This window comes from Mesoplodon densirostris, chromosome 7, assembly GCF_025265405.1.
Source record: "Mesoplodon densirostris isolate mMesDen1 chromosome 7, mMesDen1 primary haplotype, whole genome shotgun sequence".
Lineage (NCBI taxonomy): Eukaryota > Metazoa > Chordata > Mammalia > Artiodactyla > Ziphiidae > Mesoplodon > Mesoplodon densirostris.
Genome location: NC_082667.1, coordinates 47,140,855 through 47,158,377, shown reverse-complemented (window position 1 = coordinate 47,158,377; position 17,523 = coordinate 47,140,855). Strand labels below are relative to the sequence as shown.

The 17,523-nt window shown below is 44.3% G+C and overlaps 1 protein-coding gene across 1 annotated transcript in view; it reads right to left on the bottom strand.

Moving 5' to 3' along the window:
• Positions 1-17,523, bottom strand: part of ME3 (malic enzyme 3) — a 202,260-nt gene that overhangs the window by 99,420 nt on the left and 85,317 nt on the right. The window contains exons 2-3 of the mRNA XM_060103883.1: positions 3,370-3,503; positions 260-409 (exon numbers count right to left, since the gene is read on the bottom strand). Of these exons, the coding sequence (XP_059959866.1) occupies positions 260-409; positions 3,370-3,503 (284 nt within the window). The remainder of the gene's footprint in view (positions 1-259; positions 410-3,369; positions 3,504-17,523) is intronic.

The following is a 17,523-nucleotide window of genomic DNA, read 5'->3' as shown; positions in this document are numbered from 1 at the left end:
GCCAACTCTGAACAACATGTCGGGCATTTATTATTCCAAGGTGAAGAAGTTCCACTATCCCCTTGCTAGATATTCTCTCAGCTCATTTCTCTGCACATGGGGTCATTTCACTGAGCAACTGCTTAAAAACAAATGTCTCGCTGGGCTGCTGCCCCAATCAGAAAGCACCTCCGGAGTCCCGACAAGCAGGGCCAGCAGGAAGATTGATTCCCCTCCATGAGACAGCCCCTCCCTGAGCTCTTGTCCCAGGACCACTCACCGGGGCCTGCGGAAGGTCAGGCCGTACTGCTGACAGGCCAGCCCCACGGTGGGCGTGTACACGATGGGCATGAATTTCTCCACGTCTGACGTCAGCACTCGGTAGAAGAGCTTCTCGTTCCGGTCTTGGAGTGTCATGAGGATGATGTACCTGGGGAGGTGAGGCAAGAACCAAGCTGATCACATGAGCACCATCTGTGGCAGCACGGAAGGCCCCTGATGCAAAGACCCAGGGCTCCCACTCAGCTACTTTCAATGGCACCTTTATGGGCAAGTCACCATCTCCTCTAAGCATGTGTCTCACCATCTATGAAATGTGGAGAATAGTACCTGCCTTATGGTGCTATTACTACACGTGGTGTAGATGCTATTCTAAATATTCTTCATTAACTCATTTAACATGGGGAACATGCCTCCCAATGACTTGGAAGTTGGGTACTATAATTCTGACTATTTTAGAGACAAGGAGATCAAGACACAGAGAAATGAAATAATTCACCCAAGGGATCTGAACCTAAGCAATCTGACTGCAGAATCTGCACTCTCAACCATGATGCAAGGTGGTTAGTTATACTATTATTATGTGGACATTAATGAATGACAACAGAATAACAGCATTCTGGGGATGGGGGAGGGTCAAGGAAAATACTGGACGGACCAGTGATATATGAACTGGCCTTTTCTACCACACAGGGCTGGTTCCTGTCACAAGCAGTGTTCACCAGTGGTTGAGTACCAAGTGATCTCAGGAAGCATGTTCCCCAAAAAATCTCTCTCTTACTTAGTTCCTGAAGCCTGAAATCACTAAGCCAGGAAAAGAGCCTTTCATTCACACTCCTAAAAATGCAAAAAAAGTCTGGGAGAAAAAAGCAAGGGATTGAAATTCCCAATGAGGTGTAAGTGACTGCTGATATTGCAACCTTTCGGGACAACAGTTTGGGAGAGATAACGAAGGCACATGAGGTCCTGGCATGGAGTGGGGTGACAGAGATGCTCTGACAGGGGAATGATCCCTGGGTGTTGTGTCAGGGTCCTGGGTGTGAATCGCAGCTCTGCTCTTCACTAGCTGTGTCACTGTGAGGAAGTCTCGTGACTTCTTGGGGCGTCAGTCTCTTCTTCTTCACCAAAGACACTGGTTCAGAACTAAAAAAACGTGTTTTAGGAGGCACTTTTCGGAAGGGAGGATTTATGCTTAGAATAGCCAGGATCTCAGCTCAGCACTACTGTAAGGATTCCCTTACTCAGTAGCTATTTGTACACATCACTTCTCAATTCTGCATTCAGTGATGTCAAGTTGGTAAGTTGAAACTGACCATGGTGGGAGTATTTACACCATGGAAACTGGCAAGTGCTCTAAATCCCCACCCAACGGCCCCAAAGCCAGTTCTTAAACATTTACCAGCACTCCACTGTCCTTACCCATAAGAAGCTGGGGAGCGTCCTTAGCATTTCCCCCTAAGCACCTGCTGAAATGAGGGACTCCAGGAATGAGTGGGTCAGAGTAGTCAACAGGGCGAGTGTCAGTAGCAAACTCCCTAGCGCTCCCAGCATCAGGCATCTGCCCCCTGAGCCTGGCACATCTTTCCAGGCATATGAGTGAGGCCCATCTAGCTGGAAAGAACTGGAAAGGGAAGGATTTTGGATTTCGATTTTTAGGGCTTAATATCTTTAAGAAGGAGGATTTCACCTTGGACTTTAATTCTTCTTTGCAAATTTAACAAACGAGAGAAGTTCAGATTGTTCAAAGTTAGGGCACGTCTAATATTGTTAGCTGGAATCAACGTGTACTTTCTGGTTTGCTCTTCAGGGTGACGAGGCTAGACACAATCTGAGTGGAATAAACAAGAGGGCGAGAACGTTTGGCTTGGGCTGCAGTATGGCCTTGGAGTTAATGTGAGTAATGACCATAGAGGTTAGTGCTGCAGGGGAGTGGGGGAGGGGGCAGAGGCTTCCTTACCTACTACCGCTCAGAAGTGAAGGATGGTATTGGGGGGACATGGGAAGATCCTGACAAGCTGCTGCACTCAGCCCCTAGGGGGATAGCCACAACCTCAAGGACCCAAAGTCTTGGCCATTAAGCTCTATGGATATGTAAGAGGAACACTTATCTTCTCCCTACATTTCTGCTGGAGCCCATGGCAAGATGGGCTTTATTTAACAAGCTCTCACATACTGCCGACTATGGGCCAGGCACTGTTCTAAGCACTTCACAAATACTAATGTATTTAATCCTCATCGTAACCCTATGAGTTAGACACCACTGATATACTCAATGTACAGATGGGAAATGACCCAGAGAGGCTAAAGAACTTTCGCTGTTAAGTGGTAAAATGAGGATTTGAACTCAGTCCAGTACTAGTCTAGTCTTGTAGCCACTAAGCTTCAATGCCTCTTAGCTACGCTGTAGCAGAGAGGTTGAAAGCACGGACTCTGGAGCTAATTATCTGTGTTCAAATCCTGGCTGTGCCAATTCATAGCCATGACCTGTGAGGTCACTACCTTCTTTAGTAAGACTGATAAAGCTGACCCTGTGATCCCCCATTGGCTCTTCATGTCTATATCCCCACTGGGGAGGGACCAGAGGGGCAGTAGGGTTGTTAACTACTCCCCCAAATCTCCAACCTACGACATCGCAGGTCCTTCCCAAGGTGCCCCTGTCCATTTCCCCTCTTCTCCACCACATTCCCTCTATTCCAGGAACCTGGGCCATGTACCACTTCCTTAACATACCTGTCCCTACATTTTTGCCCCACTTCTTCCTGCTGAGTAAAATGCCTTCCATGAACCCCACTGCTGAATGCTGAAGTCCTATTGGTGCTTCCTGGGCTGACTCTGATTCCACCACTTCCCGGGGGCCCAACCAGATTCCATTGGTTGGAATTCAGGCTCCCTTCCCAGTCTTCCCAGGACACATTGACTGTGCCTTGATCATAACAAGCCCTGGTCCTCAAGGAGACCATCACCCTATGGAAGGCAGGGCTGGATCTGGGATCTCTCAGGGCTCTCAGCCTTTCCTGGCTAGAGAGTATCCAGAAAACCCTCTGTGGACCACAGGAAACAGACAGCTAAGCCTGGGGCTCTGGGGAGAGAGAAGAGACTTTAGGTACTAACTTGTCCAGGTCACTCTGCTGCCGCTCGTAGTATCTCATAATCCGGAGGAGCTGGACGTCCTGACTCAGGAAGCAGGGGGGTATTAGGCCATGGATCCCAAGCTGCAGCCTTTCCTCAAGGGTAAAGGCCATGCCCTGGGGAGAACAAGAAAGAAACACACACACATAAATGGATAAGCAGGAAACCAAGGAACAGAAGAGTTCCATCCACAGACAGGCCAAAGTCACTGTGACTCAACAGCAAGGACCCTGGACTCAAATCCCACCTCTGCCGTTTAAGTAGCTGGGCAATCTGTGCCAGTTATCTTGACTCTTCTGGGTTCCAGCTTCCTCTTAGAAAAACATGGAAAATATCTATATCATCAGGGGTTCTTTTGGTTTATTTTTGTTTATTTTTTTAATGTATTTTATTTTTAGAGCAGTTTTAGATTTACAGAAGAATTGAGAAGATAGTACAGAGTTCCCACATATCTCCTCACCCAGTTTCCCCTATTATTAATATCGTCCATCAGTATGGTACATTCGTTAGAGTTAATGAATCAACAGTGATACATTATTATTAAATAAAGTCCACAGTTTATTCAGATTTCCTTAGTTTTCACCTAATGCCCTTTCTTTGTTATTCCAGGATCCCATCCAGGATCCCACATTACATGGAGTCATCATGTCTCCTTAGGCTCCTCTTGGCTCTGACTTTCCTTGGTTTTGATGACCAGGGAGCATTTTGAAGAGGACTGGTCAGGTATTTTGTACACTATGCCTCTACTGGAATTTGTCTGATGTTTCTCTCATGACTGCAGTGGGGTAGTGGGTTTTGAGGAGGAAGACCACAGAGGTGAAGTGCCATTTTCACCACATCAGATCAAGGCACATACTAGCAACATGATTCACCACTGTCGATGTTGACCATGATCACTTGGCTGAAGTAGTGCTTGTCAGCTCTCTCCACTGTAAAGTTACTTGGAATTCTGCATGGGATATTTGTCTCATTTGTCTGTTCAACCATTAATTTATATTAGAATGAACTCATGGGTATTTGATTTATACTCTGGGTTATAATCCAATACTGTCTTATGTATTTTTTTTGCTCAAATTGTTCTAGCTTTGGCCATTGGAAACTCTTTCAGTTGGCTCTGTGTCCCTTTAACTCCTATAATTTTGCTTTTTCCTTTCCTTCCCTTCCCTCCCCTCCCCTCCCCTTCCCTTCCCTTTCCTTTCCTTTCCTTTCTCTTTTTCATTAGTACTTCTTATTTTCTGGCACTACAAGATGCTCCAGGCTCATCTTGCACGGTGCCTGCCCAAGTCCTAGAACCAGCCATTTTTTTCAAAGAGGCTGGATTCCTTTTTGGAGCATGGTATTAGAAACCACAATCTGGGTTCTACTTATTCCTTGTGCTCCTTGCTACTGGAGTTTCTTTGTTTTCAGTCCCTCTCAGCTGACAGAGTAAGGAAATGAATCTATACTAAGCTAAATATCAGTTCATACTAATGTCTCTAACTCTAACCCATTACCACATGGATCTTTCTAGCCTCATCGCCTTGCTGGTCTGTGAACTCTGATTCCAACAGTGAGAGACTTAGCTCCCATCATCTGCCATCTATATGCTTAATTACTCAGTACTGTAATATATATGTAGTGGTATGTTATTATTATTATTATTATTTATTTATTTATTTATTTTGTGGTACGCGGGCCTCTCACTGTTGTGGCCTCTCCCGTTGCGGAGCACAGGCTCCGGACACGCAGGCTCAGCGGCCATGGCTCACGGGCCCAGCCGCTCCGCGGCATATGGGATCCTCCCGGACCGGGGCACGAACCCGTATCCTCTGGATCGGCAGGCAGACTCTCAACCACTGCGCCACCAGGGAGGCTCCGGTATGTTATTATTGTTTTAATTTGCAACTCCCTATTGACATATAGTAGTATCAACACTGTTAACCTGTACTACAGTGGGAAACAACTTTATGAGCTAGAGTATAGTGCTTATGTGTCATTGTTTTTGCCTTTACTCTTATAAACTCCGCTCATTTCCAAAGTCACTTAAATCAGCACTTTTCCTTGAACCCCCTTCACTGAGGTATCACATATTTGTAATACAGTTAGATCTCTTATCACAATCTGCATTCCTTCCTGGGATCCTCCAACCTATTAAATATTTTTTAAAAAATCTGAATACATTAAGGTCCATTGTTTGTACTGTAAAGTTCCATGAGTTTTGACAAAGGCATATCATGTATCCATCACGATAGTACTGTACTATAGTACAATACTATACAGTTTCAGTGCTCTAAAATCCCATGTGTTTTACCTATTCATCCCTCCTTCCACTCCCTGAATTTTGGCAAGTACTGATTTTTTCTTTTACTGTCTCTACAGTTTTGCCTTTTCCAGAACATCATACAATTGGAATCATACATTATGTAGCCTTTTCAGACTGGCTTTCTTTCACTTGGCAATAAGCACATAAGGTTCATCCATGTATTTTTGCGGCTTGATCACTCATTTTTTTAAATCATTGAATGGCGTTCCATTGTTTGGTTGTACCACAGCTTGTTTCTCCAGTTACCTAAAGGACACCTTGGTTGCTTTCAGTTTTTGGTGAATATACATAAAGTTACTATAAACATTCATGTGCAGGTTTTCATGTGAACATAAATTTTCAAAACCGTTGAGTAAATACACAGAAGTGCAACTGCTGGATCATATGGTAAGATTACATTTAGCTTTTTAAGAAACTACCAAACTGTTTTCCAAAGTGGCTGTAACACTTTGCATTCCCACCAGCAGTGAATGAGTTTCTCTTGCTCCACATTCTCTCTAGTAATTGGTATTATCAGTTTAAAAAATTTCAGTCATTGTAACAGATATGTAGTGGCATGTTATTATTGTTTTAATTTGTAACTCCCTATTGACATATTATGTTGAGCATTTTTTATATGCTTATTTTTCACCTGTATATCTTCTTGGTAAGGTACTGTTCAGATCTTTCACCTATTTTTTAATTGTTTTTTTCTTATTGTTGAGTTTTAATAGTCCTTTGATCTACAGTTTTAATGCAATCCCTATCAAAATTTGAATGCCCTCTTTTGCAGAAATAGGAAAGCCAATCCTCAAATTCATACGGAATAGCAAGGGGCTTTGAACAACCTAAACCATTTTTTTAAAAAGAAGATTTCAAAACTTAACATTAAACTGTGGCAATCAAAATAGTGTGGTGCTTTAAAAAAAGGAAAAAAAAAAGTGTGGTACTGGCATAAGTGCTTATAGATCAACTGAATAGAATCAGAAATAAGAGTGCAGAAATAAACCCATACATCTGTGGCAAGTTGATTCTTGACAAGGATGCCAATTCCATTCAGTGGGGAAAGGATAGTTTCTTCAAGAGATGCAGCTGGGCCAACTGGATTTCCACATGCAAAGAATGAAGCTGGACTCCTAATTAACTCAAAACAGATCAATAGCCTAAATATAAGAGCTAAAATCATAAAACTCTTAGAAGAAAACATAGGGGTAAGTCTTCATGACCCTGGGTATGACTATGGATTCTTAGATATGACACCAACAGCACCAGCAGCAAAGAAAAATTAGATAAATCGACTTCATCTAAAAACTTCTGTGCATAAAGGGACACTGTCAAGAAAGCGAAAAGACAATGTACAGGGGCTTTCCTGGGGGCTCAGTGGTTAAGAATCCTCCTGTCAATGCAGGGGACACGGGTTCGAGCCCCGGTTCGGGAAAATCCCACATGCCACAGAGCGAGTCACAACTACTGAAGCCTGTGCACCTAGAGCCCGTGCTCCACAACAAGAGAAGCCACCACAATGAGATGGCTTCGTTCTCTGCAACGAAGAGTAGCCCCCGCTCGCCGCAACTAGAGAAAGCCCACACGCAGCAACGAAGACCCAATGCAGGCAAAAATAAAATTAATTAATTAAATTTATATATAAAAAAAGCCAACATACAAAATGAGAGAAAATATTTGGTAATCGTAGGTCTGATAACAGTTTAATATCCAGTCTCTAAGTAACTGCTACAACACAACAAAAACAACCCAAGTAAAAAATGGGCAAATAACCTGAACAGACATTTCTCCAAAGAAGATATACAAATGGCCAATAGCATATAAAAAAATATTCAGCATCATTAGTCATTAGGGAAAGTCAAATCAAAACTACAGTGAGATACCATTCCACACCCACTAGGATGGCTGTAACTATAAACCAAAAAACCAAAAAAACCCAAAAAACAACAACAAAAACCCCCCCCCAAACCCAAAAAAACCCCCAGTAAATAACAAGTGCTGGTGAAGATGTGGAGAAACTGAAACCTTTGTACATTGCTGGTAGGAATGTAAAGTGTGGCAGCCCCTATGGAAAAATGGTTTAGCATTTCCTCAAAAAGCTAAACACAGAATTACCATATGACCCCAGCAATTCTACTCCTAGTATATGCCCAAAGGAACTGAAAGCAAGGACTTGAACAGTTACTTGTACCCCAACGTTCATTGCTATTATTCACTATAGCCAAAAGGTGGAATCAACCCAGGTGACCACCATGTGAACGGATAAACAAAATGTATATACGTACAATAAAATTTATTCAAACATAAAAGAGAATGAATTCTGATACATGCTACTTCATGGATGAACGCTGAAAACATTATGATACAGAAGGACAGATACAAAAGGCAAAATATTGTATGATTCCACTTACATGAAATATCTAGAATAGGCAAATTCATGGAGGCAGAAAGTAGATTAGGATTACTAAAGGCTGGGCGGTGGGGAACGGGTGGGTGAGTTATTACTTAATGGTTACAGAGTTTCTATTTAGGGCAATGAAAACGTTTCAGAAATGGACAGTAGTGATGGTTGCACAACATTATGAATGTACTTAATGACACTTAATTGTACAAATGGTTTAACCAAATTTTGCTGTAAATATATACATATACTTTACCACAACTTAAAAATCTAATAATGGATTATCTCCAAAACCACTGAATTGTATACTTTAAATGAGTGAATTGTGTGGTATGTGAATTATAACTCTATAAAGCTGTTTTAAAAGAATTCTTTGCATATTTTGGATACAAGTCCTGTATCAGACATGTGTTTTGTAAATATTTCTTCCAGTACGTGGCTTGTCTTTTCATTCTCTTGACTGGTGTCTTTCACTGAACAGCATTTTCTGGTTTGGGCACTGGCAGGGAGAGATGGGGGACAAGTAGGACGTCATGGAATCTGCTCCCTGGCCCAGTTAAGCCCTCTGGAGACAGTGTCTGTTGCCAGAAGTTGCAGGACCTGTTCTCATAAGGGATACTGAGGGACATGGGGACCCCAGCTGCCCTGCCTTCATCCTGAAATGACAACGTGCAACACACCGTGAAAAAGAGACACCTTTTCCGCAGAGAACTCTGGGTGGCTCTGCTGAATGAGGGCTGCCCTAGCCCTGCCTAGAAGCTCCTGGTCGAGGCTTCCTCAGCTTCCCCAACCTTCTCACTGTGGCAATGGCCAGAGTGGCTCCATGGGTGGCACACATCAACAAGGAAGGGACCAGACTCCCCATGGAGGGATTGTGTAGGGGGCTGAGAACAGTTTTTATTTTTTTATTTTTTATTTTTAAAGAAGATGTTGGGGGTAGGAATTTACTAATTTATTTATTTATTTTTGCTGTGTTGGGTCTTCGTTTCTGTGTGAGGGCTTTCTCTAGTTGTGGCAAGCGGGGGCCCCTCTTCATTGCAGTGCACGGGCCTCTCACTATGGCGGCCTCTCTTGTTGCGGAGCACAGGCTCCAGATGCGCAGGCTCAGTAGTTGTGGCTCACGGGCCTAGTTGCTCTGCGGCATGTGGGATCCTCCCAGACCAGGGCTCGAACCCGTGTCCCCTGCATTAGCAGGCAGATTCTCAACCACTGCGCCACCAGGGAAGCCCAAGAACAGTTTTTAATTAACTAATTCATTCATTAATACTGTTATTATGACCCTCATTGTAGTCAAGGCTGATGATACCTGGGGCAGCCCTGTTTAAGCTCCCCATTCATAATAAGCCCCAAGTAACGCAAGGTTCCTCCTAGACGTGAAGGCTGTGTGGGAGATAAGTGAGAACTAAATGACGCTGATGGCTGTCTAGCTTCCCCAGACTCCTATGGGGAGGGGAAGCTTGAAAAGGTAGGGAGCATCAGCTCCACTCATTCCTCCACCAGCTGAAAAATACCTCATCTACAATTATTACAAGTGCTTTTACAGGGAGTTTAATAATGACAGGGCGATTCAAGCCCATATATTGATCATCCCCACCTAGCTGTTGCTATCATCAGCTCTAAGAAAAGGACTAATAAATACCCAATCTCACCCCATCCCTAACAATCACCTTGTAAGGAAGTTTTGCAGCCTCTACTGTACAGATAAGATGGCTGAGCATGAGAGGTTATATGATGCTCCTGAAGTTGCATAGTTATTACCCCATATTTTATTGCCTGCTAAACCAGGATGCATCTTATAATCAGTAAGTCCGTTCGGTGTGATAATCTTTTTCCTGATGATTTCTTTGACTAGAGGTAAGTGACAGTCAACATTTGATCACAGGCTCTATTTTTGCCACTTACATAGTGTACACCCTGTGAGGACCTTGGTGAGATGGACCTCAGAAAATGTGAGTTGGGATGGTGAGGGGTGAAAGAGGAGTGGAAAAAAAGAGAAATAGAGTGAAAAAAGCAAATATTGGCTATTCCCTATTTCCTCTTCATTTTTGTTTTGTAACCTCGGAATATCCAAAACTATGAATTCTGGCTCCTATTATGCTTTTATAAAGTAATAACGATTACTCAGCTTATGAAAATCCTGAGGAATTGTTCCTCCTCTCAGAAGAACTGCTGGAACTGCTAGAAAGACCTATCAGGTTACGCTCGACTCTGTTTGAAAGTATGACTCATGGAGCCTCTGCAAAGTATCTCCGCACATAAAATTCCCAACGTTTTCTTCACCAAAGCCCAAAGTCACCAGTTCATAAATCCCCTGTGCTGGCTACCAGCTTTGCAAGCATGGTATGACACCTAGGTCCTTGATCCTTTTGCAGGAAAGAGCTTGCCCTGGAGACTGGGCACTCTCACTAAACACCATCAAGCAGGTGAGTCTTCACTGGCTTACTAAAGACTGGGTTTGTCTCTCCTTGGCTGTAGGATCCCAGGCAGGCCCGGTCGTGTAATTATGACATCACCTTTGTTAATGACCATTGTGGCTTTTAATAAGAGTCAGCTTCTTTCTACAAGGCTAAGTGTTTCTCTTGTCTGACTGCCACCAACTTCTTTTGTATTTCAGGAAAAAGTATGACTGTTTAGCAACTGGTAATCTCAGGGATTAAAAAAAATACTTCTAGAAGCTTTTCATCCTGAAGCTAATGTTAAGGCAACTTCAGATTTACAAGTTTGCAAAGCAGAAATGCAGGCACTTTAGCTTTACCATGGCTTCCAAAATAGGATAGGCACAAGACGATTCACTAGGGTGTAAGGGAAAAGTATTAGAACTTACATTTCTCTACGAAAGAAATAAACTTCACTAATTGGCACTCAGGCTCTTGGTCTCTATGTCAAAAAGTCACAATTCCCATAAGGTATACCAGAAGTCCTAAGGTAAGAGTAGGGTTTGTACAACTTGGAGGAGTTGATAGTGGGGGTCCTTATTCATTCTTACTACATTGAGAATCTACAGTTTCTGTATGCCTAGTTAAATAGAGTTTGGGGTCATATTATCTAGTTTTAACAAAGTCCTCAAAATAGGACAAATGGCTTTTAAAAAATGGCTGACTTTCTTAGCAGAGAGCAACCTTGTGGTGTTCAGCCAGGACACACCAGTAAGGACCTACTATTTATGACTCTTTTGAAATATTTGAATCGCTACAGAGCCACTGCTCTGACTACTCCCCCCAGTCAGGTGCCCCTCCCAACCTGCTCTGGCTTCTCCCAGGGAACCTTTGGAACCTCCCCAAGATCCAGCAACCAATGGGTTAATGTTTGGCAAAGCAGGTGGCTTCAAGATCCTGCTGTTTTGATTGGTCAGTGCCTACGCTGTACCAGTGTTAATCTTTTAACCATCAACCTATTTTATCATCTTCCCTGAATGAGCACCTCTGGCTCAGCCAGTAAATTCCACCCGTGGGCTCAACCCAGGACAAACTTACTGGCATCAGAGAGAAGATATTTGAATAGATCCCACCATCAAAGGCAGTGAGCCCATCAGCCTCCTGCTGTCCAGAGACCCAGGCTTCCCAGTGCTCCTCAAAAACTGACCTTTCCCAACCTGAGGTCTCCCAAGCCCCTCTTGGTGATCTGCCTATTGCCTCTGGATCCAGAGCCTTGCTGGACGCTTGACAATCTCTTCTCATTCATTCTTCAAACATTTATGAGTTCCTACTTTGTGCTAGGTGTACCCTGTTAGGCACTAGGGAGTCCTGAAAGGAATTAGAGCCGGTGACTATGCTCCTGAGTCTACTGGCAAAGACAGTAGATTAACTGTCTACTGGATTAATCTACCGGATTAATCTGGTGATCCTGGGCCTCCGCCTCGGGCAGGCCACTTTTCCAACCTATGAAATGGAATGCTGCCTGTTTCGTGTCTGTGGGATTAAATGAAATGACGTGAGTGAAATGCTCAGCACGGGTACTGGCACACAGGAGGTGCTCAGTGAACGCCAACTGTTCTCCTTATTACCATTACTATTTGTTCATGGGGCGGGGTGACACGAGAGAGCTCATTAGCAATGCATGAGATAAGCCCTGAAGGGTGGTCAGGGGCTCATCCTGCAGAAGGCAGATGGAGGAACAGAGGCTGAAGTGCCGTCACCACATCCAGCGTAACCGCTTGTCCGATGGCCCAGGCAAGGCTCCATGAACTCGCCCCGTCCTCCACCCCACCCAACAGGCACACTCGCTCTGGCTGCCATGCTCTGACTCACGTCAGGACCCCTGTCCACCTTGCTCTGACCGCTTCCCCCCTCCATCCATCTTCCAATCCCCAGTAGAGGCTGTCCCTCCAGGAGGCCTTCCCTGTTGCCCCATCTCATGCAGCTCTCCATCTTCTCTCAGTCAGTGTCATACAATTTAGCACATGAAGGGCATTTCCTGTTTGATTTCTTGACCGTTAAGGACCAGATAATAAACCTGAGGTAATGGGAAGCAGACACTCTGAAGCAGCTAACAACAGGCTGTAGCACAAAAATATCATCACCAATAACAAGAGCAACCGTTAGCTTTCACTGAACATCCACTGGGTTGGGTCAGGCACTGAGACAGGCACTTGATACTGGCCATCTCATTTAACCCTCATGGCAACCCTGAGTTAACAATCCGAGGATTATTATCCCCATTTTATGGACTAGGAAACTGAGGCCAGAGGGGTAACTTGCCCAAGGCCACACAGTAGGTCGATGGAAAAACCAGGAGTAGAACCCAGATCCATACGCTTCCAAAGTTCACACTCATTCCTCTGTGCTAATTAGCTGCTCCTGAGACTGGACAGATTAAACAGGTTGTTGACTGAGTTGGCTTTGATTTGACTGGAGATAGAATAATTCTGCTTCTGCAAATGGAGCCAGTTACCTTAACGGTTCCGCCACTGCTAAGTGCTCCTCTGTATTAGCACCAGGCTGGTCAGCCTATCTGCAAACAGGAGTGTTCGTACATCTGCGATTATGTACTTGGCTCATGACATACACGTAGCCACGTTTCCTCAGAGCAGCGTCGTTACTGGAAGGAAGGATTAGCAGGCACACGTGCACCAGTAAGGGTTTCTGTTCCAGCAGCATTACGTCATGCTCTGAGCTGACTGCTTATGCTACAGCTGGCCAGCTTCTTCCATCAGTCAATGGCAGAGAGGAGCCGCTGCCGGGACAGAGCTGGGGGCAGTCAGCTCCGAAACTGTACAGTGGAAGCTGACCAGCTGTTAGGGGACCGGAAGGCATCTCCTCCTCCTTCTGCCCTAGTAATTCAGCACTCAATGTTTGGGACTTTTATGAGTTAGGGGGACGTGGACTCCAGTTGGAGATAGGAAGTGGGATTACTGAGGCTGCTGTTCTCTGACTGAACCCCAGGTTTATGAGGGCCCCTGAGCACACGTCTGGGATGGATATAGGGGGGGTCTTAGAAACACAGGCATCGGGAAGTCTTAGCAGACACAGCCCGGAGAATGGCCTTCCTCCCAGACATACTTCTGTGATCAGGTGCAAAATTACAGATCCAGAAACACAGTGTAAATTCCAGAAAGGAGAGTGGACGATACGCTACTCCTTACTGCCCAGAACCAACCCGAAACAAGTTTTGGGCTCAGAGACTGAGCTTTGGTGCTGCAAATGTATGGAGGCTGCCTGTAACCGTTCCACCTATGACGTGCACAGTTCTTGTTCTGGTGGGATTACACTTCCATTTTCCTTCCATGGGATAACGAGCAGGATGCAGAGGTGCTGCCCTCACACAGCCCGTATGGGGGAAGGGAACCATAAGAAAGAAGCTCTACATTCAGTCCCTCTACTTTCTGGCTGTGTGATTCTGGAGAAAGTGGCTGCACCTCTCTGAGTTTGCTGCATTCACTGGGTGGTTGTGTCAGTCGAATAAGAACACTGAGATGCTGGCATCTCTTTGTAAATTCAAAGATGTGGCAAAAAGATTTTAAAAAGGCTGCGACTAAGCAACTTAGCAATTGCACTTTATGGTATTTATTTCCTTTCTTGTCTGTTTTCCCTGCAAGACAATAAGGTTTTTGCGGGCAGTGACGATGTCTAATGAATTGTGTGCCCCTCTGCCGAGCACGTCTTGCATATTTTTACTGCTTTATTGTTTCTAAAATGGTCTCCTGTGGTTTATGTCCAAACAGGGCAGGTGTTATTATCCCCATTTATAGAAGAGGCAATTGAGGCCCAGGTGGGTCAATGTCATGCTGAGGGCGTGTGGCTAGTACAAGCCAGTCAAAAGCATGCGACAATAATGGCTCTTTCGATTGTTTTGCCGTTGGAGACTAGTTTACACGAAGTTGTTGGATACGGACCAACGTGGAAGAGAAATGGAGGAGTCTACTTCTGAAATCCTTGGTGACTCTAGGATTTTGTCCTAACTGAACAAGGGAACAGAGGTGGCTACTTGGAAGGCTTATGAATCATTCTGTTGGCAAAATTCCCTGCGGCGGTTTGAATGCTTCATGACCCTCTCTTCCCAAGAGGCTATGATTTAAAACTTAAATAATATTATTCTTGGCACCCTGATGGCCCTCTAACTCAGCTGAACCTCCACAGGGTAATGGCACAGGAAGGCGATGGGCAGGGGAGCCGCTGAGGACAGGGGAGTACCGCTTCCTTCCTCCAACAGCTACACGGCTCCCTGACGGGCCCAGCCTGGGAGGACTGGGTCAAAAAGTGAACTATGACCAGGAGGAATAAAGCAAACAGACACTGAACAGGCATTGTGCGTGCATGCCTGGTGCGTGCCGTCAAGTGGGTAGGGGTGCCAGCGCTGGACGTGAGGCCGACTAAGGACAAGTTCATCTTACAGGGCAACTATCCAGCAGGTTGTTGTTAACCTGTTCCAGCCCTGATGTTAACCAAATCGTCCTCCTCCTGGGCCTTGACCTCAACTCCGCCCCCCCATCAGGTGAACCAGGGAGGAGGTCATTCTGCCCAGGAGACAGATGACCGATGTGCATACAGGGGATCAGGGTAACCAGTCTCCTTCTCTGTGGTGACAGCAGGAGGCAGGGCTGAAAGTTAAAAGCTGAAGTACTGGGAATGCTTTCGGAACTGTATTTCCACTTTTTAAATTAGATTTATATTAAAAGAAAGGGAAAGGAGAAATGTAGAACCTCAAACCACATGAGTTTTTCTTACTAGTGCTTAGTTTACATCATCAACATTAAATGGTTTCATTATTTCCTCCTGAGATAGAGTCTAATCCTTGCACTTAATGAATTTGAGAATCTCTTAAAAAATTTCTCAGCTCAGAAACATGATCAGCTCTGGGACCTCTGTGCTTAGGGTCCACAGGTACTTAGTTAATCAAATCGTTCTTTTCTATTGGTGATTTCCTAAAAGGTCACTAGAATTCCTACAATTGTGGCTCGGCTATTCTAGAGTGACATTATGTCCTCTGAAGGAAGTGATGTTGACATTCACAGAGAACTGCAGGGTGATCTCTCCTCCAAATGTCTCAAAATAAACAGCTCTATGCCCAAGACTATATATAGTGTCATTAGCTACTAAGCTCTTGTAAAACCTCTATCCTGTGATAAGTACAGTCAATATTTAAAGTCTCCTTTAAAGGACAAACGAACAGCTTATTCTAAATTTATTCTGATTGACTAAATACACCACTGAATGACTGATTGGGTCATTGTTGAATAGTCTGGAAATTTAATTTGCTTTTATAGATGAATATTCAGTTTGTGGGTTGGTTTATATTTTATAACTTCTATTAAATTAATCAAGATTTTAGTACCATTTTTTGGTGCCTACTAAAGGACAGGCTGTGTAGATACTGAATGAACCAAGGCACTCTTTGAATTTTATCCTTCTACAATATCCATATGAAGTAAAATATCTGCCCAAGGTTGTATAGTTAATAAGCTGTGGAGCTGGAATACAGACTCAGGTCTGTGTGCCACTGAAGTCCATATTTGTAATCACTATTTTGCACACATCATTTTGCATCCTTTGTTGTGATTTGAACATTTTGCAATAACGTTTGTCAGCCACATTAAAGACAGTTTGATCAGTCTACTAAAGTGAGACTTTCTTGGCTCGCCTTATGCCACTAGACCCCAGCCTATTACATTTAACACCTTCTCTAGAGGGAAAGGGGAAAAGCATTCAGCAACATTTAGTGTTCGTTCCCCAAAGGTGGGAGAATGACAAGGGCTGGGAATAGAAGGGAAATATTCACCCCAGGAGAAATAAATATGGCTAAGTTTATCAAACCAGCTCTGACTGTGAAATCAATTTAATAGGGAGCAACCAATATTTAAAAAATGATGTAGACTTGAGCAGAAAATACCAGGTTGTATCACACTTAGCATGGACAAGTGTCGTTTTGCTAAACTTTTGCTTAATTTCAAGTGTATGTGTGTGCACGTATGTGTGCGTGTATATTGTGTATCTGTGTACTGGCTTGTGATGTAAAGTGTATATATTTTTTTTGCCTCTCCCGTTGCGGAGCACAGGTTCTGGATGCGCAGGCTCAGCGGCCATGGCTCACGGGCCCAGCCGCTCGGCATATGGGATCTTCCCGGACCAGGGCACGAACCCGTGTCCCCTGCATTGGCAGGCGTACTCTCAACCACTGTGCCACTAGGGAAGCCTGTAAAGTGTATTTTTAACTGAAGGTTGTGGTTTAAACGGTTTTGAGAAACACCGTAGCACAGGATAATGATTATGAGTGATGGAGTCTGACTGCAAAAGACTGAATGCCAGCTCTGACCCTTACTAGATGCACCTGGGTACATTACCGAACTTTTCAGGTTTCAGGTTCCTCCTCTGTAAAACCGAGCTGATAACGGTATGCACTTCATAATGTGTGTCACATGTAGCAGTGCATCTGATGCTTAGTAAGGACTCACTAAGTAAATGTCAGCTATCGTTATTTCAAACAAAGCAGGTTGGGTGATAATTTGTTGGCAAAAGCAATGCTTTGTATTATGTCTCCAGAATCATTTCAATTCCAGACACAGACATCCATCTGCTTCCTGGGCATCCCGACCTACATGTCTCATAGGCCTGTCAAACACCACATGTTGCAAATCAAACTCATCTTCCAGGCCAAACCTCCCTCCCACACTCTCTACTCACCAATGGTATCACCCGGTAGCTCATTAGAACTTTGAATCATCCTGGATTCCTCACAACTCAGCCCAAATTTGCAGTCATTACCAAATCTAGGTGATGTTCTATCTTCTGAATAGTTTGAGACAGAGTTTGAGATTCCTCTTTTATCCACCTTCCTCATTCTCATCCTCCTTTATTTAAGATCGACATCATCCCCGGTCTGCTCATAAACGAATGGTTCTGCAAGTCCTGGCCTCCAGTCTCAACCCCTCCCATTCCTCGCTCTCATCGTCCCACCCCTGGAATACACCTTTCAGAACTTGCCAGACTGACATTTTCCAAAAACCAAATTTCATAAT